The sequence below is a fragment of the Felis catus genome, chromosome C2 (genome assembly GCF_018350175.1).
Source record: "Felis catus isolate Fca126 chromosome C2, F.catus_Fca126_mat1.0, whole genome shotgun sequence".
Classification (NCBI taxonomy): domain Eukaryota; kingdom Metazoa; phylum Chordata; class Mammalia; order Carnivora; family Felidae; genus Felis; species Felis catus.
Window position 1 is genome coordinate 144,208,494 of NC_058376.1, and position 24,635 is coordinate 144,233,128.

Consider the following 24,635-nt stretch of genomic DNA (forward strand, 5'->3'; position numbering starts at 1 on the left):
AGAAATTTTTGGTGTACTTAGTGGGAAGAATATAGAGAATTGAGTCTATTTCAACTTGTCCAGAACTGGAATCTGCAGAATAGATTTTCTTTAGCCTTTTTGTCTAAATTGTATACCCAGAGCCCCTTATTCTATTATTTTCTCAAAGTATCAAAAATACGAACTTGTTTTCTGAAATTTCTTAGCATTTTTCTTTTCACATATTTCCTCCCCTGTTCCACACAACCTCACATACCATCAATATCCCAAAACAGTGTGGCACATTTGTTACAGTGTGTGAACCGGCATTTACCTATCACTGGTGACCAAAATCCACAGTTTACATTAGGGTTTGATCTCTGTACTGTGTATTCTGTAGGTTTTGACAAATGTATAATGACATGTATTCACCATCATAGTATCATACAGAATCGTTTGACTGGCCTAAAAATCTCCTATGTTTCACCATTCATCCATCCCACCACCCCTGGCAACTGGAGATCTTTTTACTGTATCCATAGTTTTGCCTTGTCCAGATTGCTATATTATTGTAATCATGATATGTTGCCTTTTCAGATTGGCTTCTTTCACTTAGTGATATGCATTTAAGTTTCCCCTATGTATTTTCATGGACATACGTGGTTGTTTTCATTTGTATTTCCCTGATGACATGTCATGTGGAGCATTTTTTAATATGCCTATTTGTCATTTGTATATCTTATTTGGTGAGATGTCTACTCAGATCTTTCGCCAATCTTTTAATTCAGTTGTTCATTTTCTTATTGGGGAGCTTAAGAGTTCTTTGTGTATTTTGGATATCATTTCTTTATCAGATATGTCTTTTGCAAATATTTTCTCCCAGTCTGTGGCTTATCTTCTCATTCTCTTACCAATGTCTTCTGCAGAGCAGATACTTTTAATTGTAATGAAGTCCAACTTACCCATCTTTTTTTCATGGATGGTGCTTTTGGTGTTGTATCCCCACTTTTATTTGTACCTTCTCTTTCCTTTATCTGTATTGATCCTTTCTTCTTTGATTTGGATTATACTTCCAGCAATTTCTCATCAGTGTAAGCTTTTGTCCTGATAAAGGAGTTTTTTGTTGGTTAGTTTTAAGTGTTCATAGGGCCCAGACTGTTCCGATACCTTCAGGTTTTGTTGTAACCCCCCTCGTAGTTTGGCTGCTGTGCTCACGTTGACTTGCTGCACTTTTCAATAAGTACTTCTTTCAGTTTTGAGGTTCTTAATTTCACAAACCCATCAGACCTCTGGTTGCCTTCCCCCTCCCACCGTTTCCCCTCATACAGATGCTAGTAATATGTGGGTCTTGTAACTGTCAGTAGTTTGAACCTGCCTGCTCCTATTTTGGTAGTTTATGTGGATAGCTTATCACTTAGTTTTGTTATAGATGTTGTGTGTCAGGTTTTGGCTTTGCTATTATAGTTGTTCTACCCGTACTTATGGGGAAATTTCAGGAGATTCTAAAACTACAATAACATTGGCACTATCTTCCCAGAATCCCTTGCTATTTTACATTGCATTCTCATACTTAACATTCTCAAAGGTAGGATACTCTGCCTCATATTACCTTGTTTTCATTCACAGTTAGCTATTCTTCATGAAGAATATAAGATGTTTTCTTTCATAGAGAGACTGTGATGGACTCACGTTAACATACATATACACATTCACACACACACACACACACACACGACACACACACACACACACACACACACACACATACACACACAACACACACAACACATACATAAGAGGCCTTCAATTCAATACCTACATTTATGTTCTTATTCTGTCACTTACTGTTGTGGGCTGAATTGTGGTCCCCAGAAAGTCATACTTTCAAGCTCAAACCTCAGAAGTGACTGTATTTGGATTCAGAGCCTTTAAAGAGGTGACTAAGTGAAAATAAGCCATTAGGGTGGGCCCCACACCAATCTGACTAGTATTCTTATAAGAACAGGAAATTTGGACACACAAGGAAACACCAGGGATGCACATGCATAGAGGAAAAACTATGTAGAGATACAGTAGGAAGGTAGCTATCTACAAGCCAAGGAGAGGCTTCAAGAGAAGCTATCCCTGCTGACCTATTAATCTTAGATTTAAAGCCTCCAAACCTATGAGAAAATAAATTTCTGTTGTTTATGCCACTCACTCTATGGTATTTTTTGTGGCAGCTTTAGCAAACTAATACATTTAATGTCTTTGCAAATATGGAAATCTCTCTGAGATATGTACCATTTGCTACTGAGTACTTTTCTAGAGATCAAATATGAAATATTGTAAATATATACATATTATTTATTTAAATCATAAAAATATTATTTTCTTCTGTAAAATAATTAGGATTGGCATGAAGAGGAGCTAGATAGCTATGTAAAAAAATATTTTAAAAGACATGAATATTGGAACACCTGAGTGGCTCAGTTGATTGAGTGACCAACTCTTGCTTCCAGTTCAGGTCATGATCTCAGAGTCGTGGGATCAAGTCCCGCATCCAGCTCCACCCTGAGCATGGAGCATGCTTAAGATTCTTATTCTCTCTCTCTCTCTCCTGCCCCTCTCCCCAACTCACTTGCTCTTGCTCTCTAAAAAAAAGGCATGAATATAAATGCTTATTTTATGATGTTACTTATGACAGTATTTGTAGTCTCATGTCATTTTTCAGATATAAAATTAATATTTTGAAAGCATAGAGGTTTTATTTTCTAATGGAAATTCTTAAGGTTCAATAACTAATTCAAGAAATGTATTTGTTTCTTGTCACTAAATCTGAAATATTATGTTATAAATCTGATTAGGAATTTCTTTTGCAGTTTTGTGCTTATAACTGAGGGTTAGAACTTGAAATACACATGAAACATGTTTTACTCCAGCCCCTAAATGTGTCTAATCTATGATTAGAACCATCAGAATACCTGCAAAATGCAGCTATATCTACCTTCTTGCTTATTGGAAAGAGTAGAATGCATTTGGCTAAGTAATCAGATGTATTCCTCTTTATGAAATAAGTATAGTTGAATACAGGCTTAAAATATAACTTTAAAATATAAAAACTCAAATCTAGTTATATTTTTTTATTTGTTACTGTAAATACGTACAAAGATTATAACAGGATAAATTGCAGTAGCAGAATATAAAGGTAGAATTAACCCACTAAAAACAATCAAACATCAGTTCTTAATTAAGCAACATTAAAGACGTTGAAGTTTCAAGTGGGAAGACCAGCTAGGTGGCTATGGAGACACTTAGGAAGTAACATTATCTGGGTCAGTTCTTGTTAGCCTATGGGTCTTAACACTGAGCTTTGAAGGCTCAGAAGTTCAATCTTACCAACATCTCAGAGTTAGTCTTTACAAAAGAGTTGACCTTTAATAAAGCTAAAAAAGCCGAAGAGAGACTGATACAGAATCTAGAAAGGCCTATTTAATCTTTATGTAATAAAAACAAATAATTGTCAAGAGAAAGCACTTTGTCTATGGGCAAACTCCATGGAAAATCAATTTATAATAGTTACATTTACCTCCACATTGTGAGATACCTCCACACTTACATGCTTACAAAAGTACATATGTAGCTTCTTGTCTTTGATCTATGCATGTCTGTTGTGCTTAGGGTGGGGATACCTACATGTACTAAGAAGAGAAAAACTATCTTCCTAATGTTTAAGCACCCTTAATTTTTAAAAATCGATCAAATAGCATGGTATTCAGCTAGAAACGGCATAGAAGTTAAAAGTGAAAAATAATGGTGCATACTTTCCTTAGCAGAAGAAGATACATTGTCAAGCAGAAACTAGGCTCTATTTAGGGTAACTACCTTGGGCATATTTACACAGACATTTTACAAAGTTTTTCATAAATACGAAAATAAGTTTATAGAAAATATATTTGCATTATAATGTAGTGTAGTAGTAAAACTTAATAGTAAAATGTGCCTTTAAATTAACAAATCCAGTGATACGTTTTAGATATAGTATTTAAATTTCTAAAATGAGATTTCTACTAGATCCTTTCACTATTATAAAATATTATTTGATTACTTCTTATTTGCATTATTTTGCCTATAGATTAATATACTTATAATGTGGGGGGGTGGGGATGGGGAATCTCCTCTTCCCATCAGCCCCCTGTAGTTGGGTACAGCTTAGAGAGATTTTGTGGCAAGTATAACATTCAGTTAGTGATGATTCCAATTCATCCATTTTGTTTCCCACAGATAAAGAAGGAGGCCCAAGTAAAATCTGCTCTCCTCTTAAACATCCAAACCATGGTTTGAAAATAACAGTCATGTACTTCTCACTGAGTATAAATACACAGCAACTGAAATCATGCTTAAGCTTCAACTTCTATTGAAGGCAGTAGCTATCTTATTAAAGATCATTTCTGGGGCACCTCGGTGGCTCAGTCGGTTAAGTGTCTGGCTCTTGGTTTCAACTCAGGCCATGACATCATAGTTTGTGAGGTCGAGCCCCATGTTGGCCTCTGTGATGATGACACGGAGCCTGCTTGGAATTCTCTCTCTCTTTTCTACTCCTCTCCTGCTCATGCATGCTCCCTCTCTCTCTCAAAATAAATACACATTAAAAAAAAAAAAAGATCATTTCTACTGGATGAGAAATGTGTAAGACATCAGTTTCTTCATGGTATATTTGCACTTGAAGTTACCTGTTGTATCCAAATTTCTCCTTTTCTCCAAGTGGATTCCAATACATGGATCTATTTGTGTTTTATTTGTGTATTTTACCTCCCACCGCCCACAGATTCTAAAATTTATCACACGACTTTTCTTGTAATTCTGATACCTTCCCATCGGGTTGCCATCTCTTACTCTCCCTCTCTCCCTCTAAGCCCACAGACAACACTTTAGAATTTCTCATCAATATGAATGTGAAAAATCGGGGGGTGGAGGTGCACAATGCAGTGTCATTGTTGACAGTTTTAGAACTCAAATGGAGTTCAGAGTGAGATCAAAAAAATGGACATCAGCTTTCTTCAGTCACACGGAGTCAGAGAAAATGATGGCTGTCGCATGTGGAGAGAGGTAATCTTGCTTTCTGCAGCCATTGCCTCTCCTCAGCCTCTCCTGCAATTTGGTACATTCTATCTAGTCCTGCTTGACTAGGAGTCAGACAATTCCTTTGCACTGCCTGAAGAAATACTAAAGTGCCCCAGTTATTTGGACATTTGATGATACTTTTCATAATTCATCTGTAAACCAGCATGCAAAATTTTCTATAATATAACATGTTTTAAATAATGAATAGAAGCTTTTTTCTTTCATTGGCATCTAATTATTTTTAGGAGTCACCTCTATTTTTATTTATATTTTTTAAAGTAATAATTTAAATTGAATACTCTTGGGCCCAATAGGTTTGTGTGTAAAAGAAGTTGTATCAGAATTTGTGTCAGAAAAGCTTATCTTAAACATAGTAACTGCAAAATTTCTTTTCATGTCTCAAGTGTTATAAATCCTGTGATTGTTTTACACTGAATGGAGTTGATGCTACTTATAATTTGATATTGCTTGGCAATAATCCTTTTTAAAATTGCTGTGAGGTGCAAATCACCTAGTATTAAACACGAACCCCTTACATTTTACAGAGCAATCAACAATATAACAATCACAATTTGGCTTCTTTTAAAGTAGTTATTAATCCAGTTGGAGGACCTACTGTTTCTTGATTTCTGATAAGTTAGAAGTGTCCAATGCAGCTGCCATTCATTCTTAATCATTTATTTGCCTATTGAAATCTTTTTCTTTTGAGTGGGTTCCTTCAGAAATGTAGATTTCCAATGTAGGTTTAAAAGATAAACTCCACTCAAGGTTTCTTTTAAGCACTCTTGAGCCCAATAAGATTGCCAAATAGCACTGATACTGTGCTGTGAACCTGATAATAACTAAACTAGATAGGTCCTGAACCTCTCTTTGACTTTTCCATTATCATTTCCAGTTTTCCAAAGTATTAGACTTCTTTGGGTTCTATGTAGTCTGACTCAATTTGTGATCCTCCAGCCCTTCCTCTTCCCTGATCTAGGGCTGCCAGACAGCCCCTTCTCCTAACTCAGAAAGGCCCAAGAGTCAAAGAACTCTGCTCAGCGTCCTGTTCAATTCACATACTCCACCATCCCTGGTGACTGGTGCACCCAAGTCATCACCTGGCAACTATACTTGGGATATGTCAGCTTCCTGGAATCAAATTTTTTTTCATTAATACTAACTATGACATATTGTGTTAGTTTACATTGTGTTATTTGTGATCTGTAAAGACTTTTTTTTTACAGTGGTATGGTAGATGTATTTCTATATTTAGGACTTTGTAACTTTCATATCAATAGATAATTTAGTAGAAGATCAACCATCTATGGTCCTCAAACCCAAGAAATTTGTAGATTTTGCATTTTTGTGATTTCAGATTCTTTATAGCATTATTTGTATGCTTCCTCTAGGTTTTAAAATTACCTAAATGTCTAATTTGTCCAGTTTCTAAATAAATGCGGCAAAATAATGCTTTGTATCATTCTTCCTACTTCTCATTTATACCAACAATCTTACTGTATATGATTGTATTAGTTTGCTAGGGCTGCCATAATGAAGTATCAAAGACTAGGTAGCTTAAAAATAACAGAAATTTATTATCTTACCCTTCTGAGGCTAAAATTCTCAGGTCAAGGTGTGTCAGCAGGGTTGATTTCTTCTGAGACTCTCACCTTGGTTTGTAGATGGTTTTCTCCTTGTGATCTTCATATGGTCTTCCCTTTGTGCATGTATGTGTCATAATATTCTTTTTTATAAGGAAACTAGTCATGTTGTATTAGGGCCCACCTTTTAGTTATTTCCTTAAAGGTACTATCTCCAAATACAGTCACATTCTGAGATACTGGAGATGAGGACTTCAACATGTGAATTTGGTGAGGGGAACACAGTTTGGTTCATAATGATGGCACTCTACAATCTTTTGATTTGCCAAAACCCAAAAAATGTATAAAGCATGTACTTGTTTGAATTTATAACTAGGACAGTGAGGAACCAGAGTCATAGCAAGGCCTAGTTACCTGCTTGAGGCCTCTTGTCTGGTAGAAGGCAGAACAAGAGCCTGAATCTTCTGATTTGAACCTGACTACCTTTTTTCACAAGAGAGCTGCAAACCGAAGTAGAACTTGGCATTCCTTAGTCACAGCTTCCTGACCTTATTTGCTGTCTTCCTTTCCTGCATTAGTCTCCGAACAGTAGGTCAGAGTCTCAAAAGATTGCTAAAACAGTCAAAACTTAGTTGATGTATATATATATATATATATATATATATATCTTAAAAACATCTATATACATATACAGATATATATCTTTATATATATAACATATATATATATTTTTTTATATATCACATATATATGTGTGATACATATCTTTATATATGTAACATACATATACATGTGATATATATACATATATATATATATATATATTTATATGTTTTTGCCAAATGGAAAAATGAAACCTATCAAGGAATTTCTAGAGGTTTATGTCACGAAAGAACATACCTCTAAAGATTTATTTTTAGTAAAGGATAAAACTTATTTCTAGAACTAAGAATTTTTAGAAATTTGGTCTTCCAGTGGAGCAGATGCAAGGAAGGGGCAATATAGAACTGCTGAGCTCTGTTTCTGCATTTCCCACAGTAGTTAGAATTTTTAGTGTTATCGCAGCCTAAGCTGCCAGTACCCCTTTGGCAGCCCTGAGCCCTTTGGCTCAGGAAATGCCAGCTCTCTTCTACCCTGTCAGAAACTGTCAGTGGGTTGACATTTTAGTAATTAAGCCTTCTGATTGGTTAGAGTTGATTCAAAGCTGCCATGAATCTTACATTTCCTATTAGCCCTGACTAAATGTCTCTTACAGATCCTGGAGATCATCCTTCTGTCTTATAATTCTTTTTCCTTGTATCTTATGTTTATCTTAAATATGTGACTTTTCCAAAGCTTTCTATATCTACAAAGATACAACTGATTACATCTATCAAGTGAATATCCTACTTTTAAAGGATACAAGTATGAATATGTTTAATTTGGGGGAGTTTTAAAAATTCCTAGGAGAAAGTTTGATATATGATTATAACAGATGTATTGATTTCTGCCTTTTTTTTTTAAAGCATCAAAATAATTAAAACTACTTTCTTTTGAAAGCTGGCCAGGGATACTTTGCCCAGATCCTTTTAAAGGGAAATATGTGACCTATGACCTGGATGGAAATGTTGAACAGTATCACATAGAATTCCTGGGTGATCCCCATTCAAGATCATGGATAAATGCAACATTTGTTGGACATTATAGTATCACATTAAAGGTAGGTACAGTAACATCCGAGTTTTACTCTTCTGGCGCTTGTTTTTAGTTATGGCCATTTTTGTCTCAGAACCTAAAAGATACATAATTATTTAGTTTTATACTTATATGAACAAAATAGTATATACTATTTGTTTAAACCAAATATTTGGATTTTTAAAGAAGTTTTTTCGAAGGAAGTGTGAAAACTAGAGCAGTTTTAAATTTTATTTTTCTAATGGCAATATAGTATGAATCAATGGAGGACTTTACATAATTGCCTTTTGAAACAATTTTAAGATTATCAGTTGGTAATTTTTTAAAATTTCCCTTGAGAAGACTCTAAGTTGTAGCCCTAGCTCATAGGGAAAATTAATTGTGGAATGCAACCAGAGTTTCAAATTTCAAACAGAATATTTCATTATACTAACTCCTTCAGTATCTTTTTAAACTTTAAATCACACACTACAATTAATGAATAGGCTGGATTCTCAGGTTAATGAGAGTAGGTGACGTGGATCTATTTCCGTGGGTTTGGTTTAGTTATTATAAATCAATTCAATTATCTGTGTCTGTTTTATAATATTGAAACTTTTCATCTGCAAACCATGCTTTCATTAGAAATCTGATTTAAAAATAGATGTCAGAAATGTGGATTCCTTTGTTTCTATTTTATGGTGAAGCATATATATGTTCCAATACACATATAGATGAATGTACATTTAAACCACACCATTTAATCCACAGTGTAAGTAAATCTGTGTAAATTTGAGGTAGTTTAAAACAGGCTTTTACTATATCTTTGGCATAAGCACTATCTTTTTTCCATGCAACTTGAAAGAAACTGGAATGGAAGGCCATTTTAATAAAAATATTTAAGCATGAAATAACGTACATACATTCATTCCATGGTAGTTGTGAGTCAGTCATCTTAATGTGAGGCACCTTCTCTGCTTTGACATTTTGGATGTGTTCCTAGCCACTTCTGCTGGCAACCACAGAAGACAGGAAGAATTGTTCTCCCTTCTGTGCCCTTCTCCCCTTTCCTAAAGGATGGGAAAACCTGCTAGCTCTCATGAAGCAGGCCTTAGAATCTTAGACATTTGACAGTATGGTAAAGAGCAAGGCATTCTTAAGAAATTATACTTAAATGGGGCGCCTGGGTGGCGCAGTCGGTTAAGCGTCCGACTTCAGCCAGGTCACGATCTCGCGGTCCGTGAGTTCGAGCCCCGCGTCGGGCTCTGGGCTGATGGCTCAGAGCCTGGAGCCTGTTTCCGATTCTGTATCTCCCTCTCTCTCTGCCCCTCCCCCGTTCATGCTCTGTCTCTCTCTGTCCCCCCAAAAATAAATAAACGTTGAAAAAAAAATTAAAAAAAAAAAAAGAAATTATACTTAAATGTAAGTGAAAACTAGAAGTGAATTTTTAAATTGTCTCAACTAATATTTCTCTCAAGATTTGAATTCTGTCAGGATTAATTTAAGTTGATTCCAGTGAGCATACCATTAATCCCTGGGACAAGGAAAAAAATCTGATGCTAAACAAAGCTAAACTCAAGCATCGGGACCCAGAAGTTTTTAACCTTCTGAAAGCATTAAAGCAAACTTGGAAATTCTTGCAAAGACCATCAATTCAGGGCTCCTTAAATTAAGCAGATCCCTAACAAGGATGAGAACAGAGAAAAATATTCATTTCCCCTTTTCCTTCCCCCAGTCTCCCAGCTAGCCAGGTACTCTAGGTAGATAACCCATTGGGTGCCCACAGGCTTGGGCAGTTCTCTTCTCTACTGTCACTCAGGGTACCTTTCCTACATGCTCTTTTGTGTGTGTGTGTGTGTGTGTGTGTGTGTGTGTGTGTGTGTGTGTCTCACTCTTTTTGTCTGTATCTTTTTCTTGTTCCCTTGGAGCTGATAATAATAGGAGTGACTTTCTCTGTGGGTCTCTTCATTCAAGGCTAAAATTTTAATTCCCTTCTACCTAATTCAGCTGGCACAAGTCAGATTATTCCTTTGTGCTCTGATTCCCCACTCCTGCCTATCTAAGGATCTCCACTTACCAGGATGGGAAGACTCATATTGAAGCCTCATTGCCCCCAAACTACTCAAGAAACAGAAATGAAGGAGGTTGACTCCAGAAACCCTGCCAACCAAGGTAGAAAAATGGTAAACAAAAATGTTACATATGAGAAATTGGTTGAAAAAGAATAATTTCAATCTATGTATTATCCAGGGATAGCTGAGATTTCCCTGTCCCTGGGAGATGGAGATAGTATTAGCCCCAACCTACAGTTCTCTTGTCTAGACTTCCCAGAAATTTAATATTTTAATGGTCCTTTCTTCACTGGAGCTCCCATAGCATCATATTCTGTCTCTACACTATACCACATTGATCCAGATATTAAGTTCACACCCCTTCCTCCATAAAAAAGGTCACTCACATGAAAAATACTGTATAGTAGCCAATGTGGATTTAAAGATTTTTCTAGAATTGGAAGAGGATGCACATTGTACAAGTTGTCTGATCTTTTTTTCTAAAACTGGCAAAGGATTTATAACTTTCACTGCTTAAACCAACTCTTATTTCATATATTATTTTAACATCATTTTATCCTAATTTGTATAAGCTTAGTTTAACAGGTGATTAAATATTTAAGAGTTTTCACTAAATATGGACTACACTGCAGTGTATATGTTGAGGTGGGAGAGAAATATGTAACCCTACAAAGACATTATATGCACCTGTGAGAAAATGAAATATTGTTATATTTTAGATTATGAAAAATTTAACTCTTCTAGTTCATGTTTGTCAATTTTTTTTTGAATAGTCAGTTTCCCCTGGTTGATATATTTATGGGACCACTGACTTACTAATTTTATCGTTGAAAGCACAACAGAGCTCTGTCACTGCCTATTGATAGGTATAGAGGATAAGTTTTTCCCCAACATATAAAACTTCTCATAGATACACTGAATATACTTTAGAAAGCAGTTGAAGGCAATATTTAGATTGTATATTTGTGATTTATATTAGTTTATTCATACAGTTATTTTTTCATTTACTATAAAATCAGCAGCTCTATAGACAGCTGAAACCCATCTCCCCCCCCTTACTTAAAATAAATATGAACATGTGCCAGATGGCTATTTTCTTTAAGAGTTGATACACGGAATACAGTTCTTTCCCCAATTAACCCAAATGTTGTTCTTTTGTATTTAGTAGATACATGTCTGCAGAACCCATTATTTGCAAGTTTATTTTTAGCTTGACAGACTATATGACTTAGTTTAGCATTTCTGAAGCCTGGCTGTGCATTAGAAAGCTTTACAAAATAACAAGAAAATGACAACAGCAACAAGAATGTGGCAATGCCTGAGCTCTACTCTACTGGATCATTTCGATCAGAATCTCTTGGTGTAGGGCCAGGCCTCAGTAATTTCAAGTTCCTCAGATGAATCTAATGTGTAGGCCAGAGACTAAATTTTCTCAACTTGAGGCAGAGTTTTGTCGGCTTTATCTTGACTAGTGTAGTAATATAACTTTGGTTATGGCTTACTGTTTCCTGTTGCCTTCTATTTCTTTGCTTAGTCTTTTACTTTGGTTTGCCTGGTGATTATGCTTACTGCCATATGTTCACATGTCAAACCCATAATAATCTGTTTGATTGAACACAACTTTAAGGTCATTCCTGTCACTCAACATTCTGCATAATTTATAGATATTGCTGATAAAGCTGATATCTAATTTGAATTTAATTTTTAGTAGGTTTAAGTTGATCATCCATCTTATTGGTTGTATAGAGTCATTATAATTTTTCTAGGACATAAATAATGCACTCCAACCAGTGATTGCTTGGCCTGCAGTTTTCTAGTTTTTCATATTGCCAAGAAAACATAGATAGTTCACCCCTGATGCTATGATGCTCCAATGCAAAATTTAAGGGTTTATTTTGTCCATGATGTGAACGGATTTTTTTTGGCTTTATATTTTAGTGGTCTGCTTACTACTGTATGTAGGGTGTACCTGTAGGTATGCAACTATGTCTTTGGATATCATTTGTGTATTAACCCATTATATTATGGAGTTGCCTGTATTTTCCAGGAAGATGAGCAAGGAGCAATGCCATATTGCTAAAGTTGAGCTCTGCAACTCCTAATTCTGTTTCCTAATTGGAGTAGCATTAATAATGATCTCCAAAAATTTCCAGATTTCTTTCCTCCTATTACAAAGAATTGCATATTTGATACTTGTGGTGGGGTGGGGCCAGTGAGTTGTGTGGAATTGATGAATGCCACCTTTTTGAGCACATAATGTGTGCAGGGCAACATCCTCCAGAGTTTACTTTCCCCGTGGCACTGTGACCAAAAATGTTTGAAATGTCGATTTGCTACTCTCTCAGCCTGGATCCCTGAATGACTGCTACTGCCCCCTCCCTACCAGATAACAGATAAGCAAAGTGAAGAAGATACAGCCCTTGTTTAGTTAAGCCCATGGGATTATTCCAACAAATGCACTAATGATGGCACAAAGGATGTCCCAGTTCTTTGTAACTTGTATCTTTAGATGGACCATTTTGAAATTTCAGTACTCCGAAGAATTTGGCCAAATGACTAAAATCATAGTACTCTAAATCTTCCAGTCTGTAAATAGAAATAACACAACCTGTTACCCTGTAGTAACTTATAAAGTAAGTTTATTTCTTTTCTGTATAATGATAAACATATGAGTAGACCTTACCAACTGATGATCAATTTATTGAATATAAATTGGGTCTAATAAATATCCTCCAACAAAGGGCTCCGATGTCAACATGCACTGTGATGACTCCAATGACTAAAAGAGCCCACAGACAGCAAAGATGCAATGAATCTCTGCCATAGGCCGTGGGTTGAGTAGATCCTTTTCATATAAGTTTTAAAGTCTCATAGCAATCCCATGAAGATTGTCACTATTTGACATATAAAAGAAACCAAGATTCAGGCTACTTGTCTAGCCCAACATCATTCAACTACCAACAGATGAGATAATGATTAGAATCATTGTCTAACTCCAAAGTCCAAATTATTTATCTTTCTATACCATGCCAGTTTACTTATGCATCAGCAGTGGCCTGGTTTATTGTGAATGTTTTCCCCACATTTGCCTACAAAATGAGGAAAATTCTCATCTTTTCATTCTAAAAGGTTGAATCGTGGAAGTCTCTGGTAGACTTGCTCTTTGTTTGCCCCTTGTTGTTCCCCTTTGGAGGACTAGTGACCAAGCAGAACTCTTGATATTTTCAAATTACATTTGCAATCATCATAACAAGTGAATATGGATTAACATCTATTTGAGCAAGTGTTTTGCTTATTAGGATCCAAATTCTAAGAGTGTAGTTTGTAATAAGGATTAGCAAATTAGTGTATAACTAGATCATCAGGCAGTGTTTTGCTCTTAGAGTAATGGAATAAGACTGGATGCAAATATGTTGACCTAACTCCATGGAAAACTACATTTGTAATATCAATTATATATATGTGTGTGTGTGTATGTGTATGTGTATGTATATATATATATATAAAACCCATATTTCTCATCTTATAGTGTGGTTACATTCTGATAAAACCATAATAAGTTGAAGATATCATGAGTCCAAAATGTATTTAATATTTCTAGCCTACCAAGCATCATAGCTTAGTGTGGCCTACCTTAAATGTGCTCAGAACACTTACATTAGCCCACAGTTGGGCAAAATCATCTAATACAAAGCCTAGTGAATAATAAAGTGTTGAATATGACATGTAATTGAATACTATACTGAAAGTGAAAAAAAGCATAGTTGTATGGGTATGGAATGGTTGTCAATGTACTGGTTGTTTACTGTAGTGATTGTGGCCTGACCAGGAGCTATGGCTTGCTGCCACTGCCCGGCATCATGAGAAAGTATCCACCACGTATCGCTAGCCCGGGAAGAGGTCCAAATTCAAAACCTAGAGTATGATTTCTACTGAATGTGTATCATTTTGCACCATTGTAAAGTTGAAAAATTCTAAGTGGAGCCATCATAAGTTGGGGATCGTTTCTCTATATGTGTTTTTGCACCGTGTTTCTGCTTGCAAATAATCTGCATAACAAGCAAATTCTCATAAGTTTTTATTGTATGAATTCCATATTTGATATAAAATTTGCTGTAAATTTGGTATTATCGGATTCAGATTTTTTATTTGTGTGCTTGTTTTCTAAGCATTCTTTAGTTCTTGGCCTGGAGAAAGGTTAAGAAAATTAGAGTATGTTTCCATAACTGTGACCTTATTTGTGACTAATATGCCAAGAAAACTTTTGTAGTAATGTATATTAGGAAAAAAATTAACTTGTCATAGTAGTTCAAAGGGCAACCCCTAGAGCCAGGCTCTTTGGGTTTGAACGTTGGCTGTGTTACCTACTAGATGATTGACTACAGGTGAGTCACTGAGTCTTCACATACCTCATCTTAAAATGGAGGTTATAATGGTATCTGCCTCCTAAAGATACTATAGAGGCTGAGATAATACATGCAAAACATTTGTCACAGTGCTTGTCATGTAATAGGTTCTTTTTAAATTATTATTATTGAAACATAGTTGACTTACAAAGTTATATTAGTTTCAGGTGTACAGTATAGTGATTTGACAATTCTATACATCCCTTAATGCTCATCACAATTAGTGTAGTCTCTGTAGTAGGTTTTTAATAAACATTAGTTGATGTTCTTCACTGAAACTACAGGTGAAGTATACATTTAAAATTATTTATTTCCTTTCCCTAGAAACCCACATCTACAGAAAGGAGTACCAAAAAGATACCAAGAACAGTAAGATAGGAGAAAAGATCTTTTCTTTTGATTAAGATCATATGTGAAAAATGATACAATTTTAGTGTTTTTTTATCAACTAACATTATGCTCCCAGAAATGGGAGGAAATAAAGCTAATTGATCATCTTATCCTTTAATTCTTTGGCACATGACTGAAAGAGGCCATTGCTGCAATGCTTTTCTAGTTGACTATAAACAGAAGTGCTCTGAAATACTGAAAGCAGGAGATAAGTTAGAGCCTTCTTAATCTGACTCCTTGGTGAGTGAATAGTCCCCAATATCAGCAATGTCTTGAGAATACTTCGGATTTGTTTGATGGAATTTGGAAGGAGAATAGGAAATATTATCTTTCATGTTCTTTGCAACTGAATGAAACCAGTTTCTTTCCCTATCTCTATTTCTGCTTTTTGATTCACTCACATTTATGTATGCTGACTTTGCTGCTCCAAATAAATTCTTGAATTCACCTCTGTCATCTTCCGACTTCATCTCTTATGAATTTAGATAGCTGTGAACTTCTACTGAAGTTAAAAAGTCCAAATTCAAATAATACAACCAACTTTATACTCAGATTATAAAGGATAGAACAAGTGGCTACCTTTCCCATCATCAAATGCATGAAAAATGTATTAAGTATCACCTAGGTTTCTCATATTGACTCTTCACTGGAACAGTAGTAATCTTTTCTAGGAAATTCCAATATATAGCTTTCTCAATTTTCTAGAAGTGTTTAGTTTCTGTTAAAGAAATCAGAGTCAGATCATTGTTCATAAGCCAAAATATGAGGCTTACTAAATTGCCTTCAGAGTCATATCCCTTATTAGTAAGCCTGCTTTAAAATGAGTCTTTAGGGTGCCTGGGTGGCTCATTTGGTTGAATGTCTGTCTAACTTTGGCTCAGGTCATGATCTCATGGTTTGTGGGTTTGAGCCCTGTGTCGGTCTCTGTGCTGACAACTCAGAGCCCGGAGCCTGCTTCAGATTCTGTGTCTCCCTCTCTCTCTGCCCCTCCCTCACTTGTATTCTGTCTCTCTCTTTCTCAAAAAATAAACAAACATTAAAAAATGTAAAATAAATAAAATCACTCTTTTAGGTTGATGTTCTTAAATTAGTAAATAGTAGTGGAGTAACTTTTTGGTACATTCTTCCATTATGGAATTGTGAAGTTCAAAACTCATAATCATATAACTGAAAGTCTACAATTGATCTGTTAACTTTCTTTTTTCATTGTTTTTAAAAAATTCCCCCACATATTGATTAATTGTATCACATCTTCTAGCCAAAAGCCAGAACCATCTATGACTGAGACAAAACCCATTATCGCTAAACCCTAAACAATACTGATTGGACTAACTTTGAAAATAAATTTCAGAATTACCACTTACTTACCATTTGTTTAGCTCCCAGAATATGTGCTGATTCTGCATCACATATTTAGCTATCCTCTTCTAGAACTCCCACCTGCTTTTATGATTCTATCATGAAGCAGAATCTGGGCATCTGTTTGTAATAAATACAACTATTGTTTTCCCATAAACATATTCTATTAAAAATAAACAAGCAAATGTGGGGCAGAAAATCACAACCAGGATGCCTGGGTGGCTCAGTCTGAACCAACAGACTCTTACTATCATTTTGATTTGGCCATCCCCATAAGGTTGAAGGAACACATGAAATAATGTGGATTTCTATTTAACGAATAATTTTCTAAAATATTCCTTCTGATATGGTGCATCTGAGTGGCTCAGTTGGTTAAGTATCCGACTCTTGATCTCAGCTCAGTTCTTGATCGCTGGGTCATGAGTTCAAGCCCCACATTGGGCTCTGTGCTGGGAGAGAAGCCTACTTAAAAAAAAAAAAGAAAAGAAAATAGCATCCAACTAACTTTCCTTTAGGTCCAGGTCTTGATAACCATACATACTGTTGCTTAAAATCTGTTAGACCAATCCTGGCATTTTTAAGCCCGGGATAAATAAGCACATGTTATTTTCCTGGTTGATTTAAACCTGTTTTCCCAGTTCTGTTGAATGTCCCTAGCTATAACAGGCAGCCTAGCTAGAGCAGTGCTTTAGATGAGCAGAGGCCTTAAAAGTTATCTATTGGCTCAGTGCTCACTTTGCTTTCTGTGCTCTATTTCATCAATATATTAGTAATACTTCATTACTAACAATTTGTTACTAATACTGTCATTTTACATAGCAGTATTTACAGCAGCTCTCTTGCTGTAGACTCAGTGATATACTTAGTTTTGCAAAATAAAAGTCTACAACTTGAAATCAGAATATGTAAAATTCTTTAAACTGTACGTAATAAATAAAGTTGATTTAAGTTTTTGATTCTTTTTAAAAATGGGGATCAAATATATGTAACATAAAATTTAATATTTAACCATACCTTCAATGGTGATTTAAGTTTTCAACTACTGATAATAATCCTAGAAAAAATTTTCCTAAGTAGTGTAAATATGACCTGATACAGAAAATCCAGATGGCAGTTTTCTGTTATTTTCAGTACACTGTATTTCTTATGATATGGGCTATGAGCCTTTTCATAACACCGTCTTTGAGATTTGTGAAACAGACTTGCCTTTTATTGAAATGAAATTTTATAGTGGTAGAGCCCATGAATTCTGGAGCTTGATGTGTATGAATTCCAGCTCTGTCACTTACTAGCTATATGAGCTTGGGCAAGTTCTAAACTCAGTGCCTCAGTTTCCTCTTTTGTAAAATGAAGATAACAATAGTACCCACCTCCTGAGCTTGTTAAGAAGTTAAAATGAGTTGTTTGTGAAGTGCTTAAAACTGTACTTGACACCTAATACTACAGAAGCATTGATTAAATTAGTAACTTAAAAAATTAATAATAGGGGTGCCTGCATGGCTCAGCTGGTTAAGCGTCCGACTTCAGCTCAGGTCATGATCTCATGGTTCACAAGTTCGAGCCATGCATTGGGCTCTGTGCTGACAGCTCAGAGCCTGGAGCCTGCTTCAGATTCTGTGCCTCCCTCTGTCTCTGGCCCTCCCCAACGTGTTCTCTGCCTGTCTGTCTGTCTCTCTCTCTCTCTCTCTCTCTCTTTCTCAAAAATAAAAACATCAAAAAAATTTTTTTAATTAGTGATAGACTCTTTAATAGAACTCCAACGGAAATAAAATGTGTACTCAGTCAACTCCTCCCTACTGTGAATAGAGTTCCTATCTCATTTTCTCGGATTGCATAGACCAAATGATAAATATTTATGTTCTGATCACTTATGACATTACTAATGGACATTCGAAAAATGCTTTACATTTTTATAAAGTACTTTTTACATACACTATCGCATGTGATCTTCATTCATTGTTAAGAAAGTTGAAGCTTAGGTTAAGTGACTTGCCTGAGATCACACAGCAACAGAACTGGGACTGAAGCCTAGGTCTTCTGATTACAAACTCCAGGTTTTTACATTATATGTCAACCTTCTTGACATTTATATTGAGCCATCTGCTTCTAATCTTCAGTAGCATACCAAATTTATAATAAGCTATCATCTGTAAACTGGAGTATCCCAAAGTCCTTCTTACTGATATCATGCTGTTAATTCAACCTACTTGATTAATTAACTTAACCATAAACCAGAACTTTTCAAAGTTTGACAAAGGTGTAAAAGCTTTTTTCTTCATGTTTAGTGTATTGATTCCTGGGCCACAGATTTAGAACCTCTCCATGGCTGTCATTAAAGCTTAGTATTTGTTTTATTCTCTTGTAACCTTAGAAGTAATTGGTTATCATTTAATACAAACATCGGTGCTTGATGCCAGGATTTGTGTTTTCTTTTTTTTGTTTTTGTTTTATACTCTACTGTTGGTTCCCAAAATTGCTCAGTATCACATTATCCCATAGAGCTCTTTAAAAACATTACTGTTCTTTGTTATTGAGCCATTAAAAAAGATAAGGAAATTCTACCATTTGTGACAACATGAATAGACTTTGAAAGAATTATGCTAAGTGAAATAAGTCAGACAGAGAAAGACAAATACTATATGACCTCACCTACATATGGAATCTAAACAACAACAAACTCAGAAAAAGGGATCACATTTGTGGTTATCAGAAGTGGAGGGTGGGGGGAAGGAACTGAAGAAGGTAATCAAAGGGTACACACTTCCAGTAGAAGATCATTAAGTACTAGGGGTTATAAGGTACACCATGATGACTGTAGCTAACACTGCTGTGTGATTTATAGGAAAGTTGTTAAGAGAGTATATCCTAAGAGTTCTCATCATATGGAAAACAATTTTTTTCTTCTTTTTTTTCTTTTTATTGTATCTATATGAGAAGATGGATATTAGCCGAACCTATTGCAGTAACCATTTCACGATATATGTAAAGCAAAACATCCTGCAGCTTACCTTAAACTTCTGCAGTGATGGGTGTTAATTATTTCTCAATAAAACTAGGATAAAAAATACACACACGTGTGTGCATATCTATCTAGCTATTCCTGAACCTACATACTGGGGAGTGTTCTGTGAATCTATGTAGTTCCTTGGTGAATCTGAAGAACCACTATATAGCAGGCTATCTTACCATAAATACCTACTTTCTATCTTTATTAGAATTAGCTAAAGAAGGTGTTTATGAAAATGTTATTTTTTTAAGTTTATTTTGAGAGAGAGAGAGAGAGAGAGAGAGAGCGCGCGAGCAAGTGGGGGAGGGGCGGACAGAGAGGGGGACAGAGAATCCAAAGCAGGCTCTGTGCTGACAGCAGACAGCCTACTGTGGTGCTTGAACTCTCACAAACCATTAGATCATGACCTGAGCTGATGTCAGACATTTAACTGACTGAGCCACCCAGGCACCGCCAAAATGTATATTTTTAGTGTGTGTGTGTGTGTGTGTGTGTGTGTGTGTGTGTGTGAAATGTGTAAATGTGTTTATGAGTTTGTGGTGCTAAACAAGCCAGACAAATCTTTAGCAAAATTGTGATGTTAGACTCCCCTGTCCCTTTAAATAGTTTCTCTCCTTTGGTGGTGGTTGATTTTCTCCCTGCAATGACACCTGGAGCCCTCTTAAGACTTTTTCTCTCCTCTCAAAATCTGATTTCAGGTCCATCACACTAAATGACCGATGTATTGTTTGTATAAAAATTGTTTTCAGAAGGATGTCAGTGTAAATAATAGACCAGCCTAAAGTGTCAGACTGAGACTTCTTAAAAAAAATAATAACCACAGCATATAGTAGTTGTCTATCCTAATAGGAAAAGAACTTATATATTCAATATCTAAGTAAATAGACATTATGTTAGTAAATATATGTTAATAAAAAGTTTATATCATAGCCTGCAATTTTTTCATTTTCCATTCAGACTATTTTAAACTGCTTGGTTTCCTATCCCTCCCTCTATACCCAGCTTTGCAAGGAATACTCAGTTCCTGTTTTGGTTATATTTGGTAATATTTCCCAATATTTCAAGCCAAGTAATGGAATCGTACTTTAATTGGACTCTCAGATTTCCTTATTCTTTCTTCCTAATTTCTCCCCTAGTATTCTTTGCATTCTCAGTATTATCTCTCAGGGGTGATACATAGTCTCTTAGATCTCTGTAAAGGATCAGACTAAACAGAACTAGAACTTTTTTCTTTTTTTTTGTCAATCTAGCTAGTTCACACTTAACGTTAGTGTGGGGAGTGGGGGACATAAATTATTTTCATCTTAAAACCCTGCTGAATTAGAGTAAGCAAAATTCCTATTTACGTCTTTGGAAACTTAGAGTAAACAATAAATTAATAAGATCTTAAAAGCAGTATTTGCTTCTGGTGTTCAAAAATTGGAATAAACTGTCTAAATAATCCAGAGTTGATTATATGAAGATTCTATGAGCCTATGTTAAAGATGAGAGATGAGAGTGGAGGGTATTAGGAAGCCAAGGAGTGTGTGATGCACATGGGTGTGCTGTGACTGACCATCTTCTAGTGTGCATCCAAGGAACAGGAATGTTCTTACTGTCTGGATTACTGGTTGCTTTTGGAGAAATCCAATTTAAGGAGGACAAGATATCCTTGTGATTAACTTTCTACTGAATTGCTGTAAGTGAAAACAATCTTCCCAACAGAGGAGAAGAGCGATAGCTTTGATGAGATAGTAAATAGAACCATGCATCAGGGCAACGCATGGTTAGAGTCAGCGAGCTGCACTGCAAGTTTGAATGTATAAATAGCAGCAATTAACGTAAATCACTAGGCAGAATACCTTAGAATAGGCAGTAGTGTTGATCCCCAAACATTTAGTGGAGATGCATCCCAAAGGAAAATTATTTTGTATTTTTTTAGATTATGAAATGTATGAATTATATCCTTATGTTTCTAAAGACATATTATGCAAGAAATAACTTAAAGTAATGGTCAATATATGAAGTCATTTCAGTGAATTTATGAAGCTCAATAAAGTAGGCTAAGTACCTATGATTCTAGTTTTTCAGGTCTTTAATATATGCTGAACGTTGTGTGTAAAAAATACATTTTCTAAATTATAAGTACTTATTTTGCAGTTAACTTTAATATTGATATAGCCAGAATGATAATTTTGGATCATAGATGTTACTGTTGTATCTACAGAATTGTAGTGAGACTCTACCCTTCCCAAAATAGGTCACATTAAAAATCATTTGATTGAATTACTTTAGTTTTAAAATTAGGTACGAGTTTTTGCATATTTAAAGGACTTGAAATTAGACACACTCTTTTTCCTAAGAAAAAATATACTACTAATGTCATGGGCTAAATCAATGGGCCCATGAAATATTTTACAGATCTGAATTCTGTATAAAAACTGAAGTTCTGTATTGTCTTTGATAGTTATCATGTTTATAAATTTTTCTTCTCCTTTTCTAGGGTTAATCACATAATTCAGGATTAAAATATAGTAGCCTTTCATTTTCATCTCCAATTTTCTGACTGGATTGTATCAATGCCACCCTGAACAAAAAAAAAATCTATTTTTAATAACAATTACTTACTGAGCTCCTATTGTTTGTGACTCTTCTAGGCTCAGATGTAAATAAAACAGACAAAATTCAAATGCCCTCGTGAGACTTAAATTAATAGGGTAAGACCCATAGTAAACAAATAAATGACAATAATGAAAGATAAGGTATGTTAGTTGTTGATGAGTGCTGTGGGGGAAAATGAAGGGAAAGTAATAGGGGGGATAAGGAAGCAGGGTGCCAAGGGGAGAGGAGGGAGGAGGACCTATCTATTCTAATACTCGAAGTCCCTTAGCGAAGAAATTCTTCCCCACAGCCAACCAAACACCAATGGGTGGTTGATAATACTTGTTTTGATTGTGTCTTCCCATTTCATTTATTCTAAAAGGTAGTCAGGCCCCTGGTGCTCCCCGGTCTCAGGGGAATTTTCTGTTGTAGAGATCAAAAGCAGAGCTTGCCTGTCTTCCTGACCTGAGTCCCTCAAGGGTGGGAAGGGTGGACTGGGTACAGAGAAGTCAGTGCCTCTGAGAGGGACGGGCAGGGGCATCTGTGCAGAGAAGAGCCTCTCCGACTTGGAAGAGGACAAAGTCTGTCAGTGCCCTGGGCAGCAGCAGTACCTCAGAGGAAAATGGCACTGTGTCACCCAGAGGGATGCTGAACTCATGCCATCAAGGTTCCCAACTTCCAAAAAGCTTCTTTTGCCTCAGTGTGGCAAAGAAGCTGTTAGACTGTCTGACTTCAAGGGACTGGAACAACAATGTTGTTATTCCTGAAACCACTATGGGTTGTAGAGTAATGATCTGTCTTCACTCTTCAGGCATCATATATTTCTTTCCAATTTATAGGAACCTAAGGAAAGTAAGGGGTGGCTCCCAAATGCCTGAGATCAAATTTCTTGTCCTTGTTGGATGTGGGATATTACATTGATTTTTATTTAGCAAAAATTGGTAATGGAACACTGCTTACACATTCAAGTTTGAAGCATAAGATTTATCCTGCTAGAGCTTCAGGTTTTTATACTTTGAATAACTCATAGGTGGGGAAGCAATCTTAAAATACAAAGGAACAAAAGATACGAATTTCTGCTGGATTGCAGATTTCACTCCTCTGGCCTTCCTGGGTGAACAGGCACATATACATTATTTTCTTTGACTCTGCCACTCCATACTAGTATGTGGTGATAGCACAAACCTTATTCAATGAAAAGGGACATTCAATTTCTTCCTCAAATCCTGGGAAATGTAAAAATGATATTAAGTCCTTTCAGTCAGCCAATAACACTCAGTTGAAACAAGATCATATAAAACAGTACCTTACAACCTTTTCAGTTTTGGACATAGCTGGGAATTTTCCCAGACACAGGGTACTGTCTTCCTTGTCTAACCATCTGTGAGAGTCTCAAACCTCATCCTTACTCCAAATATTTACATGTTTATTCATCCACCAAGAATACATCTATCAAGAATCTCTTATTTACATTCATAAATTCACACAAATTTTTAGACTGTGAGTCTTCCTTTTCTTTCCATGATGATTACTTCTTTTTCTCTGTGATTACTTATTTTTCCCCTTCACCCTAAATTTAATAAACTGATTGATAAACCTCAAGTTGCCACAGTAATATAAACGTAACAAAGGAATTGATATTCTGTCTTTGCATCATAGAATTTACTGGGATTTGAAGATGTCCTGTCCTTTCTATGATCTTACGTAAAGTTATTGATCTTAATCCTTCACTTTATAAGCTGTTAGCACCTTGAAAGTTTGCTAAAGAGCTGCGTTTAAAATTTCCTTCTTAAACAAGTATATTTGAAAACTTTTCTGTGTTTTGTTTGTTTTGGGGTGGGAGAAAATTTGGAAGTTTTAACATTAAAATATATTCAGGTTTTAGTGAAATACATTAAGTCTTTAAGACTACAAAAGACGAAGACAAAAATAACTGTTTTCACATTGCAAACTAAGGTACAAGACTTTCCCATTGCAAAGGAGGGGCTAAAACTGGCTTGGCAGCCCTTTGCCTAATTTATGCAAGGATATAAAAGGTTTGAGGTTGAACATACAGGAATTTCTTTGGAGAAAGTAATGATATTCTATGGCATTTTCCCTATACCTCCTCACTACCCATTTTGTGAAAAGGAAAGATGTTCATTTTCCTGTATGAGGGATTTTTTGAGAGCATGATGTGTGTACTCTTGAGCTTGAGCAACACAACATACTGGTGCTTTCCTCTGAGAAATCTGAGTGAGAGTGCCTGGTTATCAGGTCTAGCAACAGAATGAAAAGATCTAGAGGCACTGAGAATGGCCAGCATTCCCATGGTTTGGGGGAGAGAGGATGCAGGCAACATGGGAAAAAGAATCGTAGTCATTTTAATTTTTTTTAATGTTTATTTATTTTTGAGAGAGACAGAGTGTGAGCAGGGGAGGGGCAGAGAGGGAGGGAGACACAGAATCTGAAGCAGGCTCCAGGCTCTGAGCTGTCAGCACAAAGCCTGACGCGGGGCTTGAACCCACAAACTGTAAGATCATGA

The 24,635-nt window shown here is 35.8% G+C and overlaps 1 protein-coding gene across 8 annotated transcripts in view; it reads left to right on the top strand.

Annotated features, from left to right (window-relative positions):
• ZCWPW2 (zinc finger CW-type and PWWP domain containing 2) overlaps positions 1-24,635 on the top strand; it is a 150,196-nt gene that overhangs the window by 57,935 nt on the left and 67,626 nt on the right. For all 8 annotated transcript variants that reach the window (XM_045037728.1, XR_006585594.1, XR_006585590.1 and 5 more), the window contains one exon: positions 8,184-8,343. In XM_045037728.1, coding sequence (XP_044893663.1) covers positions 8,184-8,343 — 160 coding nt within the window. The remainder of the gene's footprint in view (positions 1-8,183; positions 8,344-24,635) is intronic.